The sequence below is a fragment of the Brachyhypopomus gauderio genome, chromosome 2 (assembly GCF_052324685.1).
Source record: "Brachyhypopomus gauderio isolate BG-103 chromosome 2, BGAUD_0.2, whole genome shotgun sequence".
Lineage (NCBI taxonomy): Eukaryota > Metazoa > Chordata > Actinopteri > Gymnotiformes > Hypopomidae > Brachyhypopomus > Brachyhypopomus gauderio.
Genome location: NC_135212.1, coordinates 7629279 through 7657266, shown reverse-complemented (window position 1 = coordinate 7657266; position 27988 = coordinate 7629279). Strand labels below are relative to the sequence as shown.

The 27988-nt window shown below is 44.2% G+C and overlaps 2 protein-coding genes and 1 long non-coding RNA gene across 4 annotated transcripts in view; 1 reads left to right on the top strand and 2 right to left on the bottom strand.

Moving 5' to 3' along the window:
* LOC143485831 (DNA topoisomerase I, mitochondrial) overlaps positions 1 to 11850 on the bottom strand; it is a 43165-nt gene extending 31315 nt beyond the window's left edge. For both annotated transcript variants that reach the window (XM_076985450.1, XM_076985456.1), the window contains exons 1-2: positions 11577 to 11850; positions 10324 to 10405 (exon numbers count right to left, since the gene is read on the bottom strand). In XM_076985450.1, the coding sequence (XP_076841565.1) occupies positions 10324 to 10405; positions 11577 to 11668 (174 nt within the window). In that variant the 5' untranslated portion in view covers positions 11669 to 11850. The remainder of the gene's footprint in view (positions 1 to 10323; positions 10406 to 11576) is intronic.
* Positions 6845 to 9854, bottom strand: LOC143485825 (uncharacterized). The gene is made up of 3 exons (XR_013123052.1): positions 8049 to 9854; positions 7789 to 7962; positions 6845 to 7696 (listed from the first exon to the last, which is right to left on the bottom strand). It is a non-coding gene; the product is annotated as an uncharacterized LOC143485825 (long non-coding RNA).
* A 4093-nt stretch (positions 11851 to 15943) lies between the features above and the next one.
* mlycd (malonyl-CoA decarboxylase) lies at positions 15944 to 26351 on the top strand. Its single transcript, XM_076985471.1, has 5 exons — positions 15944 to 16569; positions 21741 to 21853; positions 22190 to 22346; positions 22580 to 22732; positions 25305 to 26351. Exons 1-5 carry the CDS (start codon positions 16015 to 16017, stop codon positions 25848 to 25850), a joined length of 1524 nt encoding a protein of 507 aa, XP_076841586.1. The 5' UTR covers positions 15944 to 16014; the 3' UTR covers positions 25851 to 26351.
* Positions 26352 to 27988: the final 1637 nt, after the last annotated feature.

Sequence of the window (27988 nt, the reverse complement as noted above, 5' to 3'; positions counted from 1 at the left end):
CACCCAAGAAAATCTGTTCCTGGGCCCTCTTCCAAAAACCGTCGTTATAGGAATGGTGGATAACGACGCGTACGTAGGAGCCTACAATAAAAACCCCTTTAATTTCAAACACTACGACACGGAGTTTATCGCACTCTACGTGGACGGAACCCAACATCCCGCTAAGCCTTTTCAACCGAATTTTCAAGCCGGTAACGCCGTTCGCGAATATCACTCGCTAATTCTGGCTTCGGGAAAACACCTTAAAGATCAAGCTCTTTCCATCGGTCGTGAAGAGTACATAGGAGGCTACACATTGCTGGCTTTCAATCTATCCCCCGACGATGAAGGAGGGCAGCATCTGTCGCTGATAAAGTCCGGAAATATGAGAATGGAACTCCGGTTTAAAAATCCTCTGCCGAGGACCATAAATCTCGTTATTTACGCAACGTTCGATACCATACTGCAAATAAATAACCACCGTAACGTGCTCATCGACTACCAATAAAAACGCATGGACACCGGAGAACTTACCGAGGTGATGAGAAGCTGCCGCGCTTTGGAGAAAGTCTTTTCGGGAGTGGTTCCCTGCGACCGGCTACCTAGCATTAAGCTGAAACGCTTTCCCGCCATGTTTGTCGTAAACACGCACCCCAGTCATATGCCCGGGGAGCACTGGTTGGCCCTGTGTCTGAACGACGAAAGGTCCGGAGAATTTTTTGATTCTTACGGTAACCCTCCAGACTACGAACTCTTTCCTAAATCTATTTATTCATTTATGAAAAAGAACTGCAAAGAAATAAGACATAACTCTACACAAGTTCAGAGCTTTGATTCCGTTTGCTGCGGCCCTCACTGCGTTTTCTTTTTATGTCAAAGGGCTAAAGGAAGATCGTTTAATCAAGTTATATCGAATTATAAGGACGATGTAAAAATCAACGATAAAATGGTTGTAGCTTTTGTCAAAAAAATGTACACTAGACTGAATAAGAGATGTTCCGTTACTTGTAATCAGCGAGCGTGTTCCGGCGAAAAGTTTAAATGCTCTGTAAAAGATTAGACGGACGCCATTTTGTCTTTTAGTATTTTTTATTAATAAATTGTAATTACAATGAACAAATAAACGATACAACCGCCTATTGTTGTCTTTATGTCCTTAATCAAAATTCACCCACGCCGAAGAGTTAAAAGCATAATCAGAACTCAAGCTAGTTGAATCAGAACTAGTTGAATCGGAACTAGCAGGGGCGAAACTCGTCGAGTTTTTAATGGTCGACACTTTTTGACGTACGGCGTCATTAGGAATGGTGGAATACGGTACATTTAATGTAGCTACCGCGTGTAGTATTTCATTCCAACCTAGGGGGCGTCTGTTGTCGGGTATCTTGTGGGTAGCCGTGAGGTTTTTAATCAAGTCCAGCATGTGCGAGCCTTTAATCGTTTTTCCTTGGAAAACAAGCTCTCCCTCATCATTCCACGATGCCGTTTGACCCGATTTAGCTATTTTGTCCAGAATGTAGGAGGCGTTTTTTCTGGCTCTCGCCGGTACGTTTTCGATAACCTCTTTTACCATCTCGTCCTTGGTCACGCTTAGATCTACCGGTTGATCCTGTATCTGGCTGATCGGTTCCTTGGGGAGGGATAGGGTTAATCGCGACGTTTCCTCTTCTTCGCCTCTTTTAACGACGTTTAAAAATCTTTGCAAAGCCGCGGAGTAAAGTTTAGCCTTGTCGTAGGGATTCATGTCCGTCCTAGATAAAATGTGACGCATAACCGCGTCTAAATCATTTTCAACGGTCCGTCTTATATTTTCTTTACCCGTCGACGCATTTTTAAGCATATCTAATTGATGTTGAGGAACCAAATACATCTTCTCAGCAGTCTCCATTTTTTTATCCTTTGCCCGATAGCAGGCTGCTTATAAAGGGAACGGCTACGCTGAGCAGAGGGAGAAGGAAACCTCCGTGCTGGTTAATAGCTTTTCTCTTTGTAGCTACAGAAGCTCTTTTATTCGCAAAAAGTTTTATCCACTTTTTCTGTCTTTTCAAAACACGGTACTGTTTAGCGGTCAGAGGAATGTTCCCGCGGAGCAGATTAAAAGCCAATTCGCATATAGAAAGTATGAGTTCCGGCGAAGCTTCGTGTAATATAACCTTCCTACGTCGGGGTTGTGACTTATATAAGGTTTTCAACGCGGGTAGGTTCGTCCTTAGTCGAGCCGACATTTTCTTTCCCGGCGTTATTTGAATTTTTTCTTCTTGGGGACGTACACGGCGGGGTTCTCCCAGGAAAACGCGCTTGACCTAAGACGGAGCTCCTCTGGCGTTTGAGCTTTCAAGTCTACTAATAAATAGCCGTAAGGTTTAGAGGCGGCGTCTTGAAAGCACTCTATAAAGTATTTTGAGTTTCCGGGGTACATTTGACGCGCCAGTACGCTGATCTGCGACTTGTCTCTGGGATTTTTAAATAAAACCATGTAGTTTGCATTCAGGTTGATGGTTCTACTAGTCTTACCTTGAAAGAAAAGATTTTGCACCAAATACAAAACGCTCAAGTTTCTGTGATGCGTGTATTTTGTAAACGCTTTTTCAATCTCGTCGTTTTTGCTGGCATCGTTCATGAGATCGTCCAAAATGAGAAGGTTAGTCCTATCTATAGGAAACAGTTGGTCGTCACACAGAGATTCGGGTATTCCTTGAACAAAACGAACATTTATTTTGTTCATCAAATCATCGTACAGAGGTTGCCAACATGTATAACACCAAACGATATTATCCGGGACTTTAGACATCGTTTCATTACATTTTTCCAACAACTTTTTAATAAAAAAAGATTTTCCACAGTTACTGGGTCCGCAAACTATACAAGAAAATGGTAGCTGAAACCTAGCATCAAAATGCTCCATGACCGGAGACCCAAAAATGTTAAAGCTTAATACCCGTAGGGCAGAGTCCTGAAATCGGGCAGCAAAATGCGCTTATCGTACACGATCCTGAACCTTTTCTGTTGTGTTTTGTTTTTTAGGAGGAAGCCTATTTTATCCCTGACAATCATGTTGCGGGACGTCATTATCTCCCTAGAACGGGAGGGGTTTTTAACGTGTTCGTCGACCAGTTCCGTCAAAGATTTCAGGTTGACTAGTTTATCGTTGGTGTAATTTAACGTGAGCCCCTTAACCTTCATAACGTTCTCACCCTTTAATGTACGGAAACCGTACGTTTTTGGCCCTCCGCTGACAAACTCTACAATGCTGTCGCCTTCAGAGAGTTCGCTGGTGAGTCCCCCCAAATAATCGCTCAACGGCGGCATCCAATCTCCGTCACGGGAGACAAACACCACCGAATCTGTGTCTGTGTAAAGAACCCTTCTTTGCAATTTGTCCATGAGCTCGTAAAGCTCCAGTCTGGCGTAGGCGGTCGTGAAAACGCCTATGAAAACGTTTGAGACGCCGGGGTCCATGCATCTGACGTCGGCCTGTCGCCACTGCACAAGCGCTACATCGTCGTTCAAGAACGACAAGTCCCTGACTTTGATGCTCGTTGAAAAAATAAACTTTAAAAACATTTCAGGCTGCGTGATCAGAGTCGTGTTCAGTCTGTCGGGCCGCTGACACATTTTTCCCCAGAGAGAATTTAGAGCTAGTTTAGCCACAGATCTCTTGGCGGGGTTATGCGTTATTTTCCCAGCGTCCAGACGAATTCCTTCATGTTCCTCGTACCCTCTCAGGTATTCCTCCTCGTCCGCCGCACATTTTACCCAGGAGGGGTACCCGCTGCTCTCCTGTTTAGTTTTCAAAAACATTTTAATGTAATCCGCAAACAGGGTGTCGGAGCGTAAGGGGAAATGCCAGACTTCAAAGATTTTCTGCACCACGTAGCCTTTTTCGACGGCTTTGATCACTTCTTGAGTGCACCAAGTACCCGTCAGGGCTCTTTCGTCGTCGCTATGCTCGCACTCCGACAGCCGATGTAGCACGCAGGTTCTACAGAGAGGGAAGGTGAGTTTGCCGTTTACTCTGTAGGGCAGAACAGGCGCCCACAAGCCTCTGGGGGGCAGAACTTTGACTCTGACTATACCGAAATATTGTTCTATCGGTAGGAAGTCCTTGAATACAACCACGGGGTGTCCGAGGGGGTAGGTCTTTGTTTTGTTGACGAATGGGTAGAGAGATGTGAAGTCGTAGTAATCGATCCTCTCCTCGGGTTGAGCCACGTAGTGCAGATTTAACGCGTTGGTCCTCCCCCCAAACAAAGCATCGCGGGGATTTAACCTTTCTGGAAAGTCAAATGATTTCAGAAAACTTTTCACATCCTCGTCGGTCTTTTTCATCTCGCTCCACTCGTGTTCCCATATCGAGGTCACTCGCAGATCGTAAGTGTGCTTCAAGTGTTGAATTCTCGTCTTCGTTCTCTCGAGTAGACTCCCGTATGTCGTACCTTGGGTCAGAGGGTGATGCTCGTGCGAAGCGAAGCATTTATCACAGCCGTGATAAAAACACCCTAAAAACTCGTACGCTCTCCGCACGCCTTTGTGCTCGCTGTATCCGTCCACGGCGTATTTACCAAATTTCACTTCCCCACCGTTCAGAGCGTGCTGAATGTTTATCTTCCGCTTTTGCGCCACATACTCCAACCATTGGATAGAAGAAGACGAAAAAGATTTCTGTCCCCTGACGTAATGATCCAACGGTGGAATGGCCAACGTGTGTGGAGAAAGAAACTTTGTTCTAAAGATTTTCATGCACACGCTGGCTATGGTGATGCAACTAAAGGGGTCGACTTGTGTGCTTTCCAAGATCTCTTCCCTGAATATCAGACAGGCTCGCCTCAAAATCTTTACGTCGTTCTTACAGTACTTGGCCATCTCTTTCTTGAATAGAAAGATTCCTCCTTTGACCCCTTCGTACCAACGGAAGAACTCCTCGCGATCTTTGGGCATCATGCTGTCGGCACCGTAGAATTCGGGAGCGGGGTAAGGCCCTACATAGTCCTGATGTTCCGGGATGTTCCAATAGTGTGGAAAGTATCCTTTAGCGTCTGACTCGAACCCCATAGCTTTAGGCATTGCGGAGAGTTTCATAGGCATGAAGCATAGGCTGTCGATAAACCTCTGATTAAACTCGGGGTCGGTAAAACACAGAATTTTGCTGCCTTGTGCTACGATGTTAGGAACTACGCCTTCTTTCACCAGGTAGTTAAGCAGGAGATAGGAATCGTATCCTCTAGCGTTGTGTGCTATGAACATATAGTTGCTGTATGCGGGCTTGCGGAATTTTGCAAAGAATTTTTTGACGCAGTCTTCCCCGGACCACGTCCACGTTTCTCCTTTAAAATCCATGCAACATAAAAAATTTGCAACGTGCACACCCGTCGCTTGATGGCATTCTAGATCGTAGAAGATGAGTTTGTTGCTCCGCTTTTCTTTCTCTAGAGGTTCGATAAAACACTGGTGATTAAACAGTTTATCCATCTTCTCCCCACAGAGACTACAGCTTTGACCGATGCATTTATGAGACTTCTGCCCAGCGAATGATGTTTTAACCATCGTGTTACATTGTGCGCAATAGTACGCTCTTTCGCATAATGTGTACGTAATGTTTTCATTCGTCTTTTTCGACTCCTTGTGTTTGTCATAACAGTACTGAGATCTGCACAGTCTTAGACAGTCCGGGCATTGTAAGAGACTCTTCTGTTTGTGTTTGTGACATTCGGAATCGTTACAGACGCCGCACGCGTATTTACAACTGTGACTCCTGCGGTCATTGTAAGTAGCGTAGCAGTAATTGCAGAAGTAAGCCGCGCCTAGAAGTCCTTTTATGTTTTTTACACCATAGTAATGTTTATCGTGTAAAAATATGAACAAAGTCCGATCATTGGGGATTTCAGAGGTTTGAAAAAATGAATATCCTTTTTTGGAGACGGTACGGTGCAATACTACAATTTTACAGTTGAGATGACTCTCAAATCGATGTACGTCCGCAAACCCGACTTCGTCTTGGGGTCTTAATCCCGCATCTCTCTGTAACTGTTCCGCTATCCTACATATCTCAAAATGACTCCTCCCAGGATTCAACAGCTTAGCGACGCACAGCGCGAAACACAAATTATTACCCTCGTTTAGAAAAACGTATAAATGCTTGAGCTTTTTCCTTACAACTTCGGAATGGAGGAGGCCTGATAATTTTCTCCTGTCCCCACCCCCTCCCCTCGGAGCGTGCACTAATTGAATCACCAAATCAACGGCGTCGCTCATCAACACTTCATGGTTGCTCTGCATAGCTTTCTCGAGAGGTGATAGAAACGAATCTAACGCTACTCCCTCAGAGGTCACTTCAATAGGTTCTGAAATGCTCAGATTAGGTCCGTGAATTTGAAAAATCATGACGTCGTTCGGTTCTACGGCTTCGCGAGCAACGTCTACCATCTCATCTATAATCCCTAAAACGTGGTTGTGAAAATCAGAGAAACTGCTGATGTCCTCTAATGAGGAGAAATTTACTTTCCTTCTAATTTCTGTGTTATTGAACTTTTCCCTCTTTTTAATTCTAATGCTCGGGTCTGTAGCCGCTCCACAGCCTACTTGTTCGGCGTCAATATTGATCATGGGGTGAGAATAATTTGGTCTCTCCTCATCAATTTCAATCGGTACGTTATTTTGATTATCAGAGGTTTGGCTATTTAATTCTCTAAGATATTGCTCTAGTTCTTGGAAACAATCGTATTGTTGTTCTGGTTGTGTAATCTCGGTTCTGGCTTCGGGGCTATGAGCATTGTAATCGATAGGTATTGCCAATCCTCCATTCAGAGAATTTACGGCTTCTAAAACGTAAGGATTTACTGTATGATTTAAATCTATAAGATATTGCTCTAGTTCTTGGAAACAATCGTATTGTTGTTCTGGTTGTGTAATCTCGGTTCTGGCTTCGGGGCTATGAGCATTGTAATCGATAGGTATTGCCAATCCTCCATTCAGAGAATTTACGGCTTCTAAAACGTAAGGATTTACTGTATGATTTAAATCTATAAGATATTGTTCTAGTTCTTGGAAACAATCGTATTGTTGTTCTGGTTGTGTAATCTCGGATCTGACATCGGGGCTCTGAGCATTGTAATCGATAGGTATTGCCAATGCTTCATTCAGAGAATTTACGGCTTCTAAAACGTGAGGGTTCGTCGCGTCTTCAGGCAGGTTGTGATTTATTTCTGTAAGACAATGAATGAAGTCGTGTAAATCATAAATGCTTTATTAGTCACGTTGGTTATATATCATGAGTGAACTTGTGTAAATGCTTTATTAGACATGTTATATATCATGAGTGAACTCGTGTAAATGCTTTATTAGACACGTTGTTATATATCATGAGTGAACTCGTGTAAATGCTTTATTAGACACGTTGTTATATATCATGAGTGAACTCGTGTAAATGCTTTATTAGACACATTGGTTCATGAAAGGGGCTCCCTGACGCTAATAACGGCTTCGTTCATAAGCAAATTAGCTGAGCTTAACACTGCGTACGCGGCAGAATTCACTTGGCTCTGCGTACCGTGGATACGCGCGACTTTCAGATGTTCAGCGGCTGCAAGAGCGTCTCTTGCCCTTCGAATGAGATCAGCAGTCATGAGGTCCTCCTCCTCCTCCTCCATGACATATCGATTCGGTTCATGTTCCTGAAGATGACCCGCTCCGTCTTCCTGATTTGAAGTTGCGCTGGCGGCTAAAGTACAGATGAGTAAACAATCTTACTATCGAATTGTGAAATCATTTTTTTCACATCATCATGTTCGGTAAAACATTCAAAAAACGTACGTGACGGAGGAGGTCCTCTGAGCGGTGAAGCATGTTCCCCACTGTCGAAACGCAAAGAACTGGCTTCAGACAGCGTTTCCCAAGGGTTCGGACCCTGTTCAGTAATTACTGACTGAGATTCTAACGCTGGAGCGGGCTCCCAGTCGTTCATCGCTTGATTAATGATGTCATCATCTTTGAAAAAATTTAGACAAATGAGAATAATTTAGTCAAATGAGAATAATAATGATTCAAAATAATAATATTAAAATAAAACATACCCGGAGATGCACGAAAAGGATGTACAATCGCTATATGTTCGACGTCCAGATCAGTATATAATGAAATCTCTTGGTATTCAAATTCATCTTCATTATCTAGATATTATGAACAATAGACATATATTATTTCGGTAGGAAATTATCTGAAAAACATTTCAAAACCTGAAATCTTTTTTTATAAAATCATTACATTAAATGGTCGCTAGATGGCAGTGTAGGATAACTAATGGAAGAATGATAGAAGTTTTCTGTGAAAACCGTTCTCAGAAATCTTTTTATGAAATCATTACATTAAATGGTCGCTAGATGGCAGTGTAGGATAACTAACGAAAGTTTTCTGTGAAAACCGAGGTTCATTCAATATGCTCTTTGAACTCCTACATTGCATGGAAGATAGTTTTAAATGTAACGTTCAATCAATATGCAATTTTAACTTATTGTGTTACCTTATTATACATATAATTATACATATTATTGTGTTAACTTATTATAACGTTAACTTATTATACATCATTTGTGAAATATAGTATAAATGTTTAAATGAGTACATTTAAGGTTTAGCTACGTTTTATTACTTTCATAATAATACTATAGTAATTTAATACATTCAAAATAACTCCAAAGTCTTACCTCCTGCTCGAGACGCGTTCATATTAAATGTCGGCTTGCTTGCTTGGACGGGTCCTGGTCACGCGAGTGAAACATCTAACTTCCTACGATGCTAGAAGCACCTTTTTGTACATTTCTTTAACGTGGGGGAGATGTATTTTGATATATTACTCTGTGTGTGTGTGTCTGTGTGTGTATGCATGCGTGTGTGTGTGTGTGTGTGTGTGTGTGTGTGTGTGTGTGTGTGTATGCATGTATGCATGTATGCATGTATGCATGTATGTGTGTGTGTGTGTGTGTGTGTGAGTGTGTGTGTGTGTGTGTGAGTGTGTGTGTGTGTGTGTGTGCATGTGTATGGGAGACCTGGGTATATGCTCTGTAATCAGTGACAGGGGGTTAATTCATTGGAGAAAGGCGCCAAGGTCATATAGAGAATGTGTGCCTGAGACACCGAGGACCCTCAGAGTTACAGCTTTAAGTCAGTATGAGGCCTCTCTCAGGAAAAAATGGTTTGTATGGACAATACCACCATAGACTGCATGGTGACTCCTCAAGGAAACGTTCCCCCTCTCTCCCTTTAAATGCTCGTGCGCTAAACACGCACCCCGGATTGGTGTGTTGAGAATGCCTCCTCATTGGTTCATCAGAGTTTTGTTAACTGTTTGAAGTTACTCAAAGTAAGCATATTTGTGTGCGCATGCGCGGTTCTGTGTGTGTGTGTGTGTGTGTGTGTGTGTGTGTGTGTGTGTGTGTGTGTGTGTGTGACTAGGGGTGTGTGCGTTGTTCTGTTCAGGGGAGTGGGTGTGTGTGTGTGACTAGGGGTGTGTGCGCTGTTCAGGGGAGTGTGTGTGTCTGAGATCCTCCTGTTCTGTTCAGGGGAGTGGGTGTGTGTGTGTGTGTGTGTGTGTGTGTGTGTGTGTGAGACTACAGGTGTGTGTGTGTCTGAGATCCCTATCTTTTAGCGCTGGTCTGTGTGACTAGGGTTTGTGCACGTGTTTGTGCATGTGTTTGTTTATGTATGTGTGTGTGTGTGTGTCGCAGGTGTCTAGGGTTATACGGCTCCGGTGAGTCAACATCAAAGAAGATCAAAATAATGATTTAAATAACCTTATCAAGCAAAATTTCAAAGCACAACTTAATACTCTTTGGTCGTCTTGACGTGATTAATGTGATGATGATGTCATGAGTTGGGGTGGGGTGGAGGGGCAGAGGGGGGAGGAGGGGGGAGGGGTGGGGAGGGGTAGGGGGAGGGGGGTGGAGGGGGGGGGGGGGGGGGGGGGGGGGGGGGGGGGGGGGGGGGGGGGGGGGGGGGGGTGGTCAACTAGAGGTCAAAGTCGTAAATCACTTTTTTTTTAAGTTTTGGAATATGCCGTCCTATAATCTCTCTTATAGCTTGCGTGCACCGACACAGGTCTGAGGGAGACCTGCACCAGAGACTCTGTGCTCATGACTGCTTCATACCAGTTAGTATAGACCAAATGTGTGGGGAAATGTTGGGAAACACTACTCCAGGCTGCATAATACCTCCGAGCCAAAATACAGTACCAAACAATCAAATTTGGTCATTTACATTCATCTTAAAGCTAAATTGGCCCCTCAAAGCTGAACTTTAGCTTAATGTCTCTTGGGTTAAGAAGTGAAATATCAGATGACAATGAAAATTTACCTTCTGCTGCTTGGAGCCTTTCCGAGTCTCTCCAGGGGCCCTTCTAGATCTGGGGGCCACAGTCATCCTCTTGGACTTCCCACTTAACCAGGAGGGTGAGGGCGAGGGAGAGAATAAGTAATTAAAACTGTGATGATGAGAAGAAATAACTGGTAGCACAGTGAGGAGTTGTGGAGCAGCTACACTTCCTGTCCCTGAACAGCCGTCTGCATTCACTGGAGTGGGTGATGGCATGCCAACAGCCACGGCCATGAGAGGCGGCTGTCAGAAGCACTTACAGGTGTCTATTTCTCTCCCTTTGTCTGATTAATTACCAGCACTGGAGATGGATGGCTCTGTCTGCATTTGTTTTGCCCATATAATGCATCAGATATCATGGTAAATTAATTTATTCATAAAAAGATGGAGTACAAAGCAGTGGATAATGAATGCTAGCTCCCGCCCACTCACTTCACACATGGTTAGATTAACGAGTGTGGGTGAAGATCATTTATTCAGGACCTCAATTTGTCACCATCTTTCATTCTAACACGGAAGGCGTTTCCAGCTGAAGAAACATTGTGTTATTTATAATAATGCACAGCTGTTGTTTGTGACGCTGTTAACTACTGGATGCTTTCAGCTGAATAACAAATGGTGCACTCAATACAATGATGCACATAAAATCTATGATACCTGGTGAATCTAAATAGGACGTTATTTTGGCAATGCATACAGACAAGTCTCTGTATCGGCGAGAAAGGCAGTGAAAAGGCACAATTAGAATGAATTACAATAGAGAACATGGGGAAAAGGAGAAACTGGCAGAGGTGAGGCTCCATAGTCCAGTTGTGTCCTCTCCCTCTTTTATGTGCTCAACACAGCAGAGTGCACGAGTGGGCACGGAGAGACAGCATGGAGAGACAGCCTGCCCTTCTCCATATGCGTATAAACGACAGAAGCTCCACGCACACACAACTGGCACCTGCTCCCTTCTCTATTTGAACAGCACAACCACAAGCACATACCCTAAATGTCACGTGTCCTGCTCGGCGCTTCAGACCCCGCGCCCTTTGAAAATGGGCCATTACCGTGTCGCGTGCACGTGCACGAGCGCTCGAACTGAGCAAGGAGGCCGCGGGAAGCGATTCAAAGACTTGTGTGGGGATTTACCATATTTATATATATATATACGGTCTCTGGGATTTACGGAGAGTACGCGGCGGCTAGTGTTAAAGAGGCTTCAAACGAGTGGCCTCGTTAGGGGTACTCACAGGAGTGTGTCTCCGCCGAACGGCTCGTCGCTCGGTGCGGTTTCTCGCTGATTCTTCACCTTGCCCCTTCCTCTTTTGTCCTGCTTAGACATTACTGATGCCAACTCAAGACAGTCGATAATTTAAACACAGCTAATGCTGCAGACAAACAGATACGCACAATAAACGTCAGAGTGCGTAAATATGACCTCAACTAACGTTTGCCTCCCGCTGACGCGCACAGTAACATCCGGGACCCAACGGCGCTGAAACGGCTCATGCGATTGGATAATTGTGTTAATTATTCAACGATCACTAATGAATCCTACATCATCCAATTGCACACCCGGAGAGCCAACCGCAGTTTTAGACCTGCAGTTCTAGACCTGCAGTTCTAGACGTGCCGTAGTTTTAGATGTATGTAACGTAATATCCAGATAGTGTTTTAGTATGTCGCGGGAGCAGATGGAAGAATGATATTTATAAGCAATAATAATATATGATAGATATATGATAATGTCTGAAGGTCATTTTTGGGTTATCGTAATGTTTATGTCATGAAGGATGAATCTGGCAAGCGTTAGTGTGTCTTGGTTCGTTAGTTCTGGCTACCTTTATGGCTACTTAGTAGCTACTTTGATTAAATTTGAAACAACTTAAAGGAAGGAAATTAGCACTTACTACGCTACTATTAATATTAAAAGTAGTAAGCAAGCTAAAGTAGCATTTCCCCATCATTATTAACCCCTAAGAACCCAGACTATGTTCTGAATATTGATACAATTGAGCATATTAATATATGATAGACATATATTTAGTCTGCTAAATGCCATAAATGTAAATGTAAATATGATCGGTCTGAAGGTCATTTTTGTGTTATCGTAATGTTTATGTCATGAAGGATGAATCTGGCTAGCGTTAGTGTGTCTTAGTTCGTTAGTTCTGGCTACCTTTATGAGAGAAATGCTAGTCCTGCGAACGTAAATTGTTGCCGGGGGGGCGAACGTAAAATGGACACAAATTAAGTATTATATTGCGATCGATCAGTGTTTGCGCCAGAGCGAACTGGTAACTCATTGAATCATAGATATGGATCAGAGGTAAATAAACTAGATTTTTTTTTCGGCGTGAGTAATCGAATGTGTGGCGTGTGAGCGAAAAACCCCAAGTATCACATAATATTTGCTAGTTGCATGCCAATGAAGGTATACGAGTAAAATAAATCACTCCTAACATTCAGCAATTTTTGCTGATTTTTAATACAAAATAGCCTATGCCAGTAATCCAGTAGTTTAATTAAAAATAAAATATCTTCAGGAGACAAGCTGTGTGTGTAAATGACAAAATTAATCAAAACTCCCTAAAAGAACAGGGAAAATGAGGCGTACTACTTCTATTTAAATACAAAATGTGGTATACATTATCGTTTAAAACTTGTCAAATGTTAGAGATTTGGCTAAAACAATTGAGAATCAATGGGCATATTTAACAAATAAACTCTTTATACAATGGATTATTACAATATACAAGCCCCTGAGCCTACGGCATGCATTGGAACTGCTGGTCTAGAACTGCAGTTGGCTGTCGTTAGCTACATTCCGAGCCGCTAGGTGGCGCATGTCTAAAACTACAGCACGTCTAGAACTGCAGGTCTAAAACTGCAGGTCTAGAACTGCAGTTGGCTCTCCGGCTGTGCAATTGGATGCATCTCAATGAAGCACACAGTAACATCCGGGACCCGACGGAACTGAAACGGCTCATGTAATTGAATGATTGTGTTAATTATTCAACGACCACTACAGCGTCCTCGGTCTCGAGCAGAGGTGGGTAGGAACGGGTTACATTTACTCCGTTACATTTACTCAAGTAGCTTTTTGGACAAAAATGTACTTGTAAGAGTAGTTTTAATATGAACGATTTGTACTTTTACTTGAGTAAATATGTGGTGGGAAAAACGCGACTTTTACTCCGTTACAATTGGATTTGTGAGAAGACTGACCCAATGATCTATATTACAATCTATATTATAATGATCTAGTAATATAGATCATTGGACTGACCAACGTCTTGGCACCTGAGTATGAGTGACCAATCAAATGAAGCCAGTCAGTCACGTGATCACATACGCAAAAGAAAGTATGGTGACAGAAAAACCTACCGAGTATCTCTGGCCTCATACAGCCAATGTTTACATTACAAACGTGTAAAAGGACAGTTATATGATGCGCTGTCAGTTGTGTCTGCCAAACGTGTGGACATTTCAGCCTACAAGAACTCAACATCAAATTTGAGGAAACACGATGCGATAAGTTCTCTCTGGCTCCAATATTACTCTCTCTTCAGTAGTCACAAACCTTGGCATAAAAATGGATCCCCAACTCACTTACGAATCCCACATCAACCATCTCTGTAAGACATCTTTCTATCACCTGCGAAACATCTCCAAACTTTGCCCCACTCTCTCTCTCAGATGCTGAAAAGCTTGTCCATGCGTTTATCTCCTCCAGACTGGCCTACTGCAATTCACTTCTCATAGGGATCCCTAGCAATAGCCTGCAGAGGCTCCAATACATCCAGAGAGTACGCAAACAGGAACACATCACCCCCATCCTCCACTCACTCCACTGGCTTCCTGTCTCCACCAGGATTGAATACAAGGTTTCCCTCCTCACCTTTCAATGCATCCATGGACATGCTCCCCCTTATCTCAAAGAACTTCTCATCCCACAAAAGTCAACCCGCTCCTCCCGCTCCACTCCTCCCGCTCCACTAAACCTCCTCCATCTACCCAGAACCAGACTGAGGACCATGGGAGGTAGGGCTTTCTCTGCTGTTGCCCCACGCTTATGGAACGCCCTCCCCGACACCCTGAGGGCACCACAATCCATTGACTCTTTTAAAAGGGGCCTAAAGACGTTTCTTTTTAGCAGAACATATGGTTCACCCCTTTAAAAAAAAATATATATATATATATATATATATATATATATATATATATATATATATATATATATATTAGGGATGCACCGAAAATTCGGCCACCGAAAATTTTCGGCCGAAATGGCTTAAATTTGCATTTTCGGTTTTCGGCCGAAATACTTTCATCACCGAAACAACACGGCCGAAACAATGTGCTGTGATGACGCAAGTAAAAATCGCCTGCACGTGTTTATTTGGATAAAGCTAGCAAAAAAGTTTTCCAGTGATGGCGCCAAGGCAAAGGACATTACACCAAAAATTATGGAACTCGTTGCCTTAGACGATCAGCCGTTCTCTGTCGTAGGGATTTCGTAGGCTAATAGAGCACATTGAGCCCCGTTATGTTTTGCCGAGCAGACGACATTTCTCAGAAGTGTGTTTACCTGAGCTGTTTAATGTTGTTGCAACTCACGTCACGTTTTTATGAGAGAATTTATATTTATCTTTCAGGCCAGTCAGTTATAATTAAATTTAACTCGTATAAAATACATATATTTATCCTCTCAGATAAAAACGGTCTGCAAGCGAGTTTAATTTAATTAGTGGTCGGCCGTTGTCAGCGGTATCGCCGTTAACGGCCCACCACTAATTTTATTTTATAATATGCATTACTGTAATGTCAGTGCTAAATAAATATTTTCAAATCAAATTTTGTAGTTGATTTATTCTTTGAATAGCAATGCCTTGATTTTAGTGAGGTTAGCCATAAATCCAATGTTACTAATAATTGGCATAATGTATTTCGGTGTTTCGGCTTTCGGCCTTGGCTTCCTCATTTTCGGTTTTCGGTTTCGGCTAGGAATTTTCATTTCGGTGCATCCCTAATATATATATAAACTCAAACTTTTAAAACTTTTAAATTAATACTTATTTTTATTACTAATGACATATTTGTTTCTCCCTTTTTTAACCTGTAGCCCTTTGAGATCCTGTGATATAAAGGGCAATATAAATAAAATGTATTATTATTTATTATTTATTAAGTTTGCCGTATGTATAATTATGTGTAACGCTATATCTCTGAACGTTTGTATGATGTAATTATTAAATGTAAATTTCCCATGATGTAATTTATTGACACGAGGCAGTACTCATGCATTTACTCACTACTTGAGTAGCTTTTAATCAAAGTACTTTTTTACTTTTACTCAAGTAAATTTTTACTTGAGTAACATTTGGTTCAAGTAACAGAACTTTTACTTGAGTAAAATTGTTGAATACTCTACCCACCTCTGGTCTCGAGAATATCAGCAAAACGTGTTTGCCGCTACTAAACTGCGAGGTGGTTTAGTTTACACACTATCTGAAGAAAAAAAACGTCGTTCACATTTCATGATAATGTATGTACTGTATCAATAAAAAACTAGGCGCACAGGAAAAAGTCATATCAAACGGTGCACGGCCCCTTTAAGAAAGCGGAAGTGATTCTTTACTAGGTCAAAGGTTTATTTTGGTAGCGCGCTTGTATTTCGCGTGTGCCATGACGTCCACGCACTTAGGGGCTTCTCTGTGTACGTTTACAAAGACCTGGCGACATCTCCGCGTTTTAACGCCCGTCCAGAAGATCAGTGTGTGGAATAATCGAAGCGTCGGTGCATGGTCGTCTGCTGTGGGGCACGATCACAGGAGGAACATGGAGGAGATGCTGCGGAGGACCGTGGTGCCGCTGCCCACCTACGAGACCAGGGAGAAGACCCCGCCACCCGCCGACTCCTGCAACATGGAGTTCATGAACTTCTACAGAAATCTGGGGAAGGACCAGAAGTTGCTGTTTCTAGAAATCCTGTCGAAGGACTTCGGGGTGGATCACAGAGGAGCCGCGGATCTGGCGGTGAAGCTGGTGGACACACAGCACCGGGACCTGGCGACAGTACTGCAGGTGGAGGACCGACTGCGCTACAGCTTGACGCCCACGTACAGACACCTGCTCGGCAGCATCAGTCGGGTGGACGGCGGGGTGAAGTTTTTGGTGGACCTGCGTGCCGACGTGCTCGACATCACGTCTTCTAAAGTTACAGACAGTCCGCACATGAGGGTAACTACTGACACTCGGTGACTTCGCACATGGTACTAGAGTAGATTCGACTTTAAAGGTTCACAACGTTGTGGGAGTGACGTGGTGACGCCGGTCACCTGTGCGTCAGCCGCTCTTAACTGGTCTCGTCTTACAGTGTGTTGTGAGTAACCTGAACTTTTACACAGCGCCTGGTGACTTTTGCCCCACTTATGACACGTTAAGAAACCTCCACACCATTCGCGCGTTGCTTTAGCACGTGGTAACAGTCATTACATGCAGGAAGAAGACTTTGTTTTAAACGTTTTTTAACACACAACTTTTTCTGTACGTCTTGAGGCAGTCAGGCCCCACATGACACTTCAACACGTGTCACGTGACGCGTCAGTTCTGGACAGTAGGTGAATCAATCAGATTTACAGTCATAGTGAAATGTGGTCCTATCTTGAAAATCATCAGCATTTAAATTAGAATTTTTATTTAATATTTCACTTCCTGATATTCTTTGACCTTTAGCCTCTTCCTATACTACCAGAGATGCAGTAAGGATTTCTAGGTCCAGGAGATGTTGCTGTTCTTTATAACTGATGTAATACCCAAAATGTTACCCCATGTCTCTTTCTTATCCCACTCAGTTTTATGTGGTTCAGTTTGCCAAGTTTATGGGTCATTCCTTGTCAAACTACTTGGACCACCCAGTTCATACTGGATTTTCTTGGAAGAAATCCCATTAGACACGTATTAAATTCAGGAAACCTAGTAAAATCCTGTAGCTCTACCAAATCACTTTTTTACACACAAATCTTTGAAGTTGGCCTTCTGACCTAAATTTCATCACTTTTGCAATTCTTTGTGTGTATTCTAAGCCTCACCAGTTGCCTATTTTTAATGGACTGGGTTGAAAATTGTACTGAACATCTGAGAAACCCTAATGATAATTTGATTTGCAACATGTAGAGTCATGTAAATATTTATTGATTAATAATTTACAGTAATCAAAATAATAAACACGTTATTTTTTGCCAAAATGAATTCATTTTCAGAAATTTATATCCACTGGTTTTCACTTTGTTGCAACCAGTTTGTGTCTTTGTAGTATTAATGTAGTTTTATCACATATTTGAGTTATTTAGTGCTGCAAAAAAAATAAATAGTGCTACAGATCTAAATACAGCTTCAGAACTGAAAACCCACCAAGTTATTTTGACTGTATATTTTCTGAAGAAGGATTATTCCAATTTCCTTAATGTATTTTCTGGGAAAGTGTTAATATTTATTTGAATAAGTAGGACCGCAAAAGTATTTGAGTTGAAGGCATGAACTTAATAGATGTTTTCGCATTATTATCATTTTTTTCCCAAGAAAATTCATGACAGGATGTGAGAGGCCTTGGTGAGTTGGCATGGAATGACCTCTATATAGAGAAAGCAAAGGAGTTTAATTTGCTTCATACTTTAGATTATGTCTACAGACTAAACTATTGCTGTACCAAGGAACCAGGCCTAGACTGCATTATTAGCAGAAACGGAGCAGTCTGGGGGAGGAGGAATAGCTTTATTAAAGTACTAATAACTGTTGGGCATTACGAAAGGCAATATATGTGTAACATTTCACCAGAACATAAATCTTTAATGTTTTATTGATTTATATTTTAACACCAAAACGCATAGTCCTGTAACATAATGTACCATAGTCTCCATAATGTATAATACTTCTTAGCCTCATTTAACTGTTCAGTTAAGGAGGTGCGCTGTGAGGTGGATGACTGTGAGCTGAGGGGAAATCGAAATGATGTGTGAAGTGATTAAAGCACTCAATCACACACAGTATCCAAGTTATAAACCTGATCATATATGATATGATAATATGAGATATATAATGAGATCAGGTTTATAAAAACTGATTAATAGCTATAATTACAAACAAGGGTTGTTCCCCAAAGTGGATTTTGCAGATTTACTTAGCATTTTGAAATGCTAAGTAACAGTCTCTACTGTTGGGTGCATCACCCAGAAGTGGAAGGCTTTTGGAAGTACTGTTAATCCTCCATGGCCTGGACAGACTTTCAATGTGTCCTCCCATGCGGAGTCCATTGCTGTGTCCTTTTGTGCCAACCACACCTGAGGCATTTGGCGAGAGGATGGCATTACATACGACCCCAAGAATAACATCCCTACATTCAAACATGGTGGTGATGGCATCATGTTTTGGAGCTGCTCCTCAGCCAAGGGCTCTGGCCATCTGGTCTGCATCCATGTGAAGATGAATAGCACATCCTACCTGGAGATAATGGCCAAAAAACCCTGCTCCTCCATCGGGGATCTTAAGATGGGTCTTTATTTCATATTCCAACAGGAGAATGACCACAAGCACACAGCCATGAAAACCAAGGCCTGGTTTAAGAGGGGAAAGATCAAGGTGTTGCAGTGGCCTAGTCAGTCTCCTGACCTTAACCCAATTTAAAAAATGGAAGGATCTCAAGATCAAAGTCCACATGAGGTGCCCAACGAACCTAGACGACTAGGAGAAGATCTGCATGGAGGAGTGGGCCAAGATTACACCACAGACTGTGCTGCCCTGATCAGGTTTATAAAAAATGATTAATAGCTAAAATTACAAACACAAGCTATTCCACAAAATATTATACACATGGTTTGAATAATAACTGACCCTCTGGCAAAATATGAAATTAAAGAAATAGTCAGAGAAATGACATCATTTTTTGCTGCAGTGCATTTTCTCATCTACAGTCCAAATTTCGAAATGCTAAGTTAACTCTAAATGTGTAAACCTGCAAGAATCTACAGGGGGTTTAATACTATTTGGAAACACTGTATTTTACTTATTTGCTTTGTAGAGTTTGAAGGAATTCAAACCCACATGCTAATGCAATCCAAAAGCACCAACAGCACCACGCACAGAAACATGGGTTAGTAGAGTAGGCGTGACCTGCAGGTGTAAAGGTGAAACACACACACACGAAACACTTGTGTCATCTAGACTCCTCTTCAGCAGAGACAGCCGTACAGGCTGTAGCAAGCACGTAGGGACCTAAACAATGATCCTCTTCAAGCTCACAAGCTTTGCCTGTGATGTGCAAAAGGAAGAGTGAGCTTCATCAGTCCTTCCTCCACCTCGTCTTCAACTCTGCTCTGCCCTCCGATGGCACACATTTTTTTAAAAGGGATTTCTGATCAGCTGCAGGGTTATTGAAGTCCACATTTCGCTCTGACTGGCTCTCGTCACGTGGTGTGAGGTTGTTGGGGGTCTCCAGCCAGAACAGTGCAGCAGTGATAAATAATGCCCTGCAGAAACTCTCTGGAAACAGCCTGTGGCGTCATCAACACCCTTGATCTTATGGTTCTCTCTCTTGTTCTCTTGTCATGTATTAAACATACACACATGCCTTACTTGTATGTCTTTAGTCCTATAAATGTGTGTGTGTGTGTGTGTGTGTGTGTGTGTGTGATTGTGTGACACGTGCACAGAAGTTCTGAGAGCACTGCACATTTGTGTGTGTATTTTGAGAGCACTGCATTTTGGAAGTTTTAGGCTGGAGCAGGATGGTGCGTATCTGTGTGCGATGTGCCTCTGGACCTGGATAAAATTCAGTCGTGTAAGCAAACACGAAACTGGTGGGTGCAGAGTTTGAAGCACTGCCAGCAGCCCTACCGTTTAAAGTGGAGGAACATCTAGCTTAGAAAAAAATCTCTGTCCAAAGTGGGTTGGGAGATTTTTAAAGTAAAGTGGAAATGCAGCTAGCAGGGGCATTAGGCCAGGAGGAGCACTTAGCCCTGTGATTGACAGCCCAGCAGAGTGAGGCAGACCAGCCGCAGCCAAACCCTGCACGCCTCCTCCCGCGCTCCACTCCTGCTACACCCCAATACAGGTGATGGAGGAAAGGGCGCACTGGATACGATCAGGGAACCAAAGGTGCACATCAGTGACACATGTCACGTTTAATGTATTTCACAGCGTTCGCTGTGTCAGATTAACCAATCACAGCGACATAAATTCTTGCCGTCTTGGTCGGGAGATGCTATCCATTTGGAACCAACTGGTCATCGATCACGTCCTTCCATGACTTCATAGGTAATCAGGGAGGAGGATCGACAGTGTGTTGATTGTGGTTATAGTAGCACTGCTGGCAGAAAAAAATTATTGTGGACTTGATGACAGTAGAGCTTTGCTCAGGGGAGCTAGACTAGCATAACCACCTCTACACGGGAGATAGACTAGCATAACCACCTCTACACGGGAGCTAGACTAGCATAACCACCTCTACACGGGAGCTAGACTAGCATAACCACCTCTACACGGGAGCTAGACTAGCATAACCACCTCTACACGGGAGCTAGACTAGCATAACCACCTCTACACGGGAGAGCTAGACTAGCATAACCACCTCTACACGGGAGAGCTAGACTAGCATAACCACCTCTACACGGGAGCTAGACTAGCATAACCACCTCTACACGGGAGCTAGACTAGCATAACCACCTCTACACGGGAGCTAGACTAGCATAACCACTTCTACACGGGAGCTAGACTAGCATAACCAAATATATGGGCTGCAGAAGTTCTCTTGATTCTTGCCAACACGTCGCCTAGCTTTTTAATGCTGTCATGGTACCAGCAGTATTTGTCCTTATCTTTGCCATTTTTTTTGCAAGTGTGTGCTGAAAATGCAAATACACTTTGAAATGCTAGAATTCATTTGGTTGTCACTGGGCGTCCCAGAGACGCAGTGATGGACTGTGGTACCATTGCCCCATATGAGATGGGAGAGAAGTACCCGCCACCTGCCAATTTGAGTAAGTTGGAACTTATGAACTTCTACAGAAATCTGGGAAAGGACCAGAAGGTACTGTTTCTAGAAATCCTGTCAAAGGAATTCTGAGTCGATCACAGAGCTGTAGAGGACAGGACTAGACAACAGGACTAGACAACAATACTACATTTAGAGGACAGACTGTGTTACAGCTTGGAGTGAGGAATGTGTGTGCTGTGTGACTGACATCACACTTGTGTGTGAGTGGTGAGACTGACAGACGTTCATAAGCAGTTTAAATTTGGGGAAGAGCCAATGAGAACGACAGTAGAACGTTTCACGTACTCTATGCAAGAGCCCAGGGATGCAGGTTTACTGATATTTGTTCAACCGTGTGTGTGTGTGTGCGTGTGTGTATTAGGACCTTAACAGCACTCTAAAGAGCCTTTTGTCTGAGTGGTTTTCCGTTGGGCTACTTCAGCTGGAGAGAATCACCTGGCAGTCCCCCTGTGAGCTCCTTCAGAAGATCAGCCAGTAAGACACCATTTTACACACACACACACACACACACACACACACACACACACACACACACACATTCATATAATACATATAGTCCCTGGACCTCAAACAGGCTTTCAGGCATCACTGTTGATGCCCCAACCCAAGGCTAGCATTCACATATTGGCCAGTGTAAATGACCCTGCCCCCATGTGGGTGGTGTAAAGGACCCTGTCCCCATGTGGGTGGTGTAAAAGACCCTGTCCCCATGTGGGTGGTGTAAAAGACCCTGTCCCCATGTGGGTGGTGTAAAAGACCCTGCCCCCATGTGGGTGGTGTAAAAGACCCTGTCCCCATGTGCTGCTGCAGGTATGAGGCCGTCCACCCGGTCCGCAACTGGACAGACATCAAGCGCAGAGTCGGCCCCTACCGTCGCTGCTACGCCTTCACCCACGCCTCCATGCCCGGGGAGCCTCTGGTGGTCCTGCACGTGGCCCTCACGCAGCACATCTCTGACAACATCCAGGTGAGATGTTGCTAATGCTTCACTCATGCTCCGTTCATGCTCCGGACAGTTAGATACGGACAGTTAGATCCTATCTGGTCCCAGTACTTACCTGGCTAGCTTTTTCCACAGCAGTGTGGTCTCGCCTGTCCAGTGTGGTCTCGCCTGTCCAGTGTGGTCTCACCTGTCCAGTGTGGTCTCACCTGTCCATTGTGGTTTCACCTGTCCTGCCTCTTTATTCTGCTGGTTCTCAGAGTATCGTGCGAGAATTTGCAACTCTGGATGCAGTGGAGGACACGCAGAAGATCAAAAGCGCCGTATTCTATTCCATCACCTCCACCCAGGCTGGCCTGCATGGGGTGGAGCTCGGCAACTACCTCATCAAGAGGGTGGTGCGCGAACTGCAGGTCAGTTTTACGAGGAGGTGTTTCTGTTACACTCACACTATTCTTATATATCATTTCACGTGTTGCCCATGTCTCTCCTGCATGACTCAGTGTTAGAGAAATTCATGGGTACACTGGGGTTAAACAGCATTTACAGGAGAGAGATGGAGTGATTCAGCCACATAGATCAGATCATTGTTGGACACACAGAGCATTTTAGTACTGTTAGCTGCACAATTAGATGTCCTAAAATAAAATATTTTTGCCTACCCATCCACCAGACCAAGACGATGAACTTTCTTTCCAGTGCCATTAAAAAGAGGCGTATTTTAGTTCTTTGTTATTCGGATTTAGAAAAATGTAGCGCAGAGAGTGACCATGTGCCAAAATAAGTATAGAAACCAAATTAAGGTCCCAAAAAAGAAAATGAAATAACGAAATGTTCTGCACTAATATGAACAAATACACAATAACTGAATGTACTGCACTAATATAAGCGAAGACACAAAAACTACATTACTGAGATAATATGAACGAAGACGCAACAAAGAGAGAGCAGAATGGGGCACTCATCCCTAACCTGCAGGCCTATGACGTCAGAACTAGAGTTCTCATTGGCTGATGGCCCGTATCGGTCAGAGTGGAGCTGGCCTGGGTTGGTTTGGGTTGGGTGCACACCCTGGACACCCTTCAAAAGCAGCATGGTCCGCCCTATCAGAATTCACCAGCAGGAAGCGATGGAAGAGACAGACGTGAGAACGATACTTATAAGGAGAAGAGGGATGCCAACAGGCTGCATTTCTTCCCTCTGTTCATATAATCCACTTAAGTGCTGCATAAACTACAGGACATCTAGCTGTCTGATGCTGTGCTCCTTAATAATAATACAAGAAGAAGAAGGTGTTGTTTTGTAGACATAGACACACACACAGGTTTGTGGAGCATGTGGAAGTGTTGTGTAACTGAGCCCAGACTGCTAGCGGGCCATCGTTGCCTGAAATGAACCCCACTGAAGAGCTGCTGGTCCCTCAAGCAGTAGCTACTCGTCTCTGATTGATTAGTTTCACTTTGGCAAGGCAGAGGATTGTGGGAACCTGAGTTTCTTTCCAGTAAAGCTACTTTATATAACCAGTGTGGCTCTTGGGATCTTCTTTGTTTGATGTAACTGGTGAAAAATACATGACATGTAAAGACTGTGGTTGCCATTTCATGTAAAATTCCCTTTAGCCACAGTGCTTGTTTATGACTTCTGTGTGACTCTCTCTGATTGGCTGGGGCCCGTGGGGATGACATAACTGAGGTGGAAAAGACAACTATCCAGTAAAAGACACAAGTCTGAAGTTGCATGGATACCCTCTGGGGTTAGGATTTAGGGTTAGATACCCTCTAGGGTTAGGGGTTAAGGTTAGGAGTTACATTTAGGGTTTAGGGTTAGATACCCTCTAGGGTTAGGGGCTAAGGGTAGGAGTTACATTTAGGGTTTAGGGTTAGATACCCTCTAGGGTTAGGGGCTAAGGGTAGGAGTTACGTTTAGGGTTTAGGGTTAGATACCCTCTAGGGTTAGGAGTTACGCTTAGGGGTTAGGGTTAGATACCTTCTGTCTAAATACCCCTGACCCTGCACAGCGCCACCCAGGAGCAGACTTTACACTCACATGCTGCCACATCTCCATGGAGATGAGAAGGATGAGAGATACATGGAAAACTACTGAAATCTCAGTGGTCATCATTAATAACGAGCAGCAATAAAGCCTTATAATTTCAGAGGATTCTTTGCCTCATGAGAAACCCAGAGTGTGGTGTGTGGTGTGTAGTGTGTGGGTGTGTGTGTGTGTTTTGGACTGATGAGTTTTGTTTGTGGTACTACAGCAGTGGGGTGCTCCAGGGTGCTCCAGGGTGTGTAGCGTGTGAGGAGAGGGGCAGGGTGGAGGATGTGTGTGCTATTGGCTACATTGGGCATATTTTGGTACTGCCGTGTGTGTGTGTGTGTGTGTGTGTGTGTGTGTGTTTGAGCAGGGTATATGTTGAGAGTGGAGAGAATGTGAATCACTTTGACACTGGGGAACATCTACAGTGATGGAAGATAGAGAGGGTGAAGAAAATTAAAGGGTCACGAAAAGGTCATGGGGAGCTCTACTTTCGCCTCAGACTTTCTGTTCAACTTTCTCTCTGCCTCTCCACCCCACACACTCCACCCAGCCCTACTACCGTGGATTTGTGTTAAATTGAGTTGATGAATAGAAACTGACCTACGGACATGCTTATCCTCTCTTCCTCCATGTGTGTGATGTGGAAGCCACTAGTGAGGCAGGGAGTGAGGCTGTGGGGGAAAGAAACAGATTTAAACTCTCTGCCCTCAGGGACCAATCTGACAGGGAGAGAGAGAGAGAGAGAGAGCACACAAACGAGAGAGAGAGGGGCTTGTCTAGGTGTAAGTAATGTGGAGAAAAAGGAACCAGAAGGGATTTGAAGTGGTTGTCTGTAGTTTCCAAGCTGTTAGATGGGGGGGGGGTGTCCCGGGTGCTTCTGCTGCAGTACATCCTGCACACCCACCCCTGCCGTAGTAACCTGTACAATCTTTGCTCCGTCCACAGAGCGAGTTTCCCCACATGGCCGAGTTCTCCAGCCTGTCCCCCGTCCCCGGGTTCACGGCCTGGCTGCAGGGCTTCCTCAGCCAGCACAGGAAGGAGGGCCGTGCTAGCGAGCTCCTCTCCGAGCAGGAGTGGAGGGAGGTGGAGGAGGTGACGGGGGCAGCGCCTGGTCCTCCCGCCCTGGACGCCCTCCGAGCCGTCCTCACGTCTGCCGATTGGCTACGCTCCGACCGGCTGACGCACACGCTGAAGCCCGTCCTGCTGCGTCTGTGCGCCTGGTACCTGTACGGGGAGAAGAGGCGTGGCTACGCCCTCAACCCCGTGGCCAACTTCCACCTGCACAACGGCGCCACCTTGTGGCGGCTCAACTGGCTTGCTGACATCAGCCCCAGGGGCATGGCCAGTTCCTGTGGCATCATGGTCAACTACCGTTACTACTTGCAAGAGACCAGCACCAACAGCGCCTCCTACCTGCAGAACAAAGTCATCACAGCCTCAGAGCAAGTCTTGGGCCTGGTCTCTCAGTTCCAGAAGAACAGTAAACTCTGAACTGTGAATTGTTATCTAATGGTTTTTAAATATGATGTTTCAGTCATTTCTTGGTAGTCTACCTACGGCCATGACATTAAACTTAAAAATGTTGAGAGAGTTGGGTGGTTTCTGAGTGAGAACATGAGTGTGTATGTAGGAGTGTGGATGTGAGCTCGAAGTACAGACATGAACTGTTGTCTCCAGTCAGTCCGTGTCCGCACTGGTCTGGGTGTCCGTGGCACGTTGACGGTCTCTAAGGTTCATGGTGCTGTGGGAATGCTCTCATCCTCACTCTTGTTCTGTAGCAAGGCTCTGCTTATGCCGTTCTGTTCGGTGGTGTGACTGTGCTGGGTTATCACATTATCACTCCGGTGCAGAATTAGTCTGTGCGCTGGACTCCAGCTAATGAAGCAAGAATAATCCATCAGACTATTCTTCAGGCTTTGCTTGAACTTGTGTGTGTGTGAGAAAGAGAGAGAGGGGTGTAGAATGCTGGAATAAATGTGATTTCTTCATTAGTGTTCTGTCTGCAATCCTCATATGTGTATGTCCCATCACTTCTTATCTGTTCCTCCTCATGTAACAAGCTGAACACGTGTCACTCGAGTAAACAATTCACTGTCAAAAACAGTATGAATATGTTCACGTGTCCTATAGCCGTGTTCACGTGTCCTATAGCCGTGTCGACGTGTCCTATAGCCGTGTCGACGTGTCCTATAGCCGTGTCGACGGGTCCTATAGCCGCGTCGACGGGTCCTATAGCCGTGTTTAAGATCAGCGATGGTCTGTTAATGTGGAGCTGCAAAGCTCGGTACAAGTGCGCTCTCTTTCTTTTCATAAATATATAAATATTGGTTTTGGAAGATGGATAGCAACATATCTTAAGTAAGCCAGCAGCATGAGCAGTCACGTCTGGGTCAGGGTTAGTCCGGGTCGGTAGCCGCTTCTCCGATGCCGTTTGGGAAGATTTAACACACTGCAGGAGAACTCTTCTTCCCGCCCGTCTCCCCGGAGTCTGATAAGAGACGTCAGCCATATCTGTTTTCACTCCAGCGTGGTGTAAAACATCAGTGCAAGCTGACTGTGAAATTGCATTTTTACTCTCGGAGGAGGAAGGCTTTTTCGTCCTCTCCCTCGAGCTGCACGGTGTCCTAGAAACTAATGAAGTAGGAAATAAAGTAGAAATAAATTGATAAATTTATGATATTCACTTTAGCAGGGTACAGGGCAGGAGAAAGTTAGTGTTTAAGAGGTGCCCTTGAGATCTGTCTAACAGGAGAGGGGGGGGGGAGAAGAAATCTGAACACACAGGTCCAAAGACTCCATGCTGTGCTGCCACACCTCAGAATTTGAAGTAAACACGTGCAGTTACTATGGCAACTAATGCGACACTTCAGACATATGTATGTGAAGAAAGAAATAAAGTTATATATGAATACATCTGTCAATTATCTTTATCTTTTATAATCTGCTAAACTATTATAATAATCTTTATTATAATGATCTGCTGACATTGTAATAATCTTTATCTATTATTATAATCTGTATTGATAATCTTATCGTAGAGTGGTTAGTTTAGGCCACACCCCTTCATCTGGGCATTTATGTATTTGCTGTAGTGGCTCCAGGGCACAGCAGCTGGTAGGATGTGTCAGGACCTGAGCTCTGTGGCCCCACCCATTGTTGGAGATGGGAGCCAACAGGGCTTTAGAGGACTACCCAACAAGACTGTCCCTTCCAGTTCTCTCAGAGGACTACCCAACAAGACTGTCCCTTCCAGCCCTCTCAGAGGACTACCCAACAAGACTGTCCCTTCCAGCTCTCTCAGAGGACTACCCAACAAGACTGTCCCTTCCAGCCCTCTCAGAGGACCACCCAACAAGACTGTCCCTTCCAGTTCTCTCAGAGGACTACCCAACAAGACTGTCCCTTCCAGCTCTCTCAGAGGACTACCCAACAAGACTGTCCCTTCCAGCCCTCTCAGAGGACCACCCAACAAGACTGTCCCTTCCAGCTCTCTCAGAGGACTACCCAACAAGACTGTCCCTTCCAGCTCTCTCAGAGGACCACCCAACAAGACTGTCCCTTCCAGCTCTCTCAGAGGACCACCCAACAAGACTGTCCCTTCCAGTTCTCTCAGAGGACCACCCAACAAG

What these genes read in the sequence shown, in the direction of transcription:
- mlycd (XM_076985471.1), top strand. Translation starts at nt 16,015, where the DNA reads ATGACGTCCACGCACTTAGGGGCTTCTCTGTGTACGTTTACAAAGACC. An exon ending in ACATCTCTGACAACATCCAG is followed by an intron (nt 22,347 to 22,579) that starts GTGAGATGTTGC and finishes GCTGGTTCTCAG; the next exon opens with AGTATCGTGCGAGAATTTGC. An exon ending in GGGTGGTGCGCGAACTGCAG is followed by an intron (nt 22,733 to 25,304) that starts GTCAGTTTTACG and finishes CTCCGTCCACAG; the next exon opens with AGCGAGTTTCCCCACATGGC.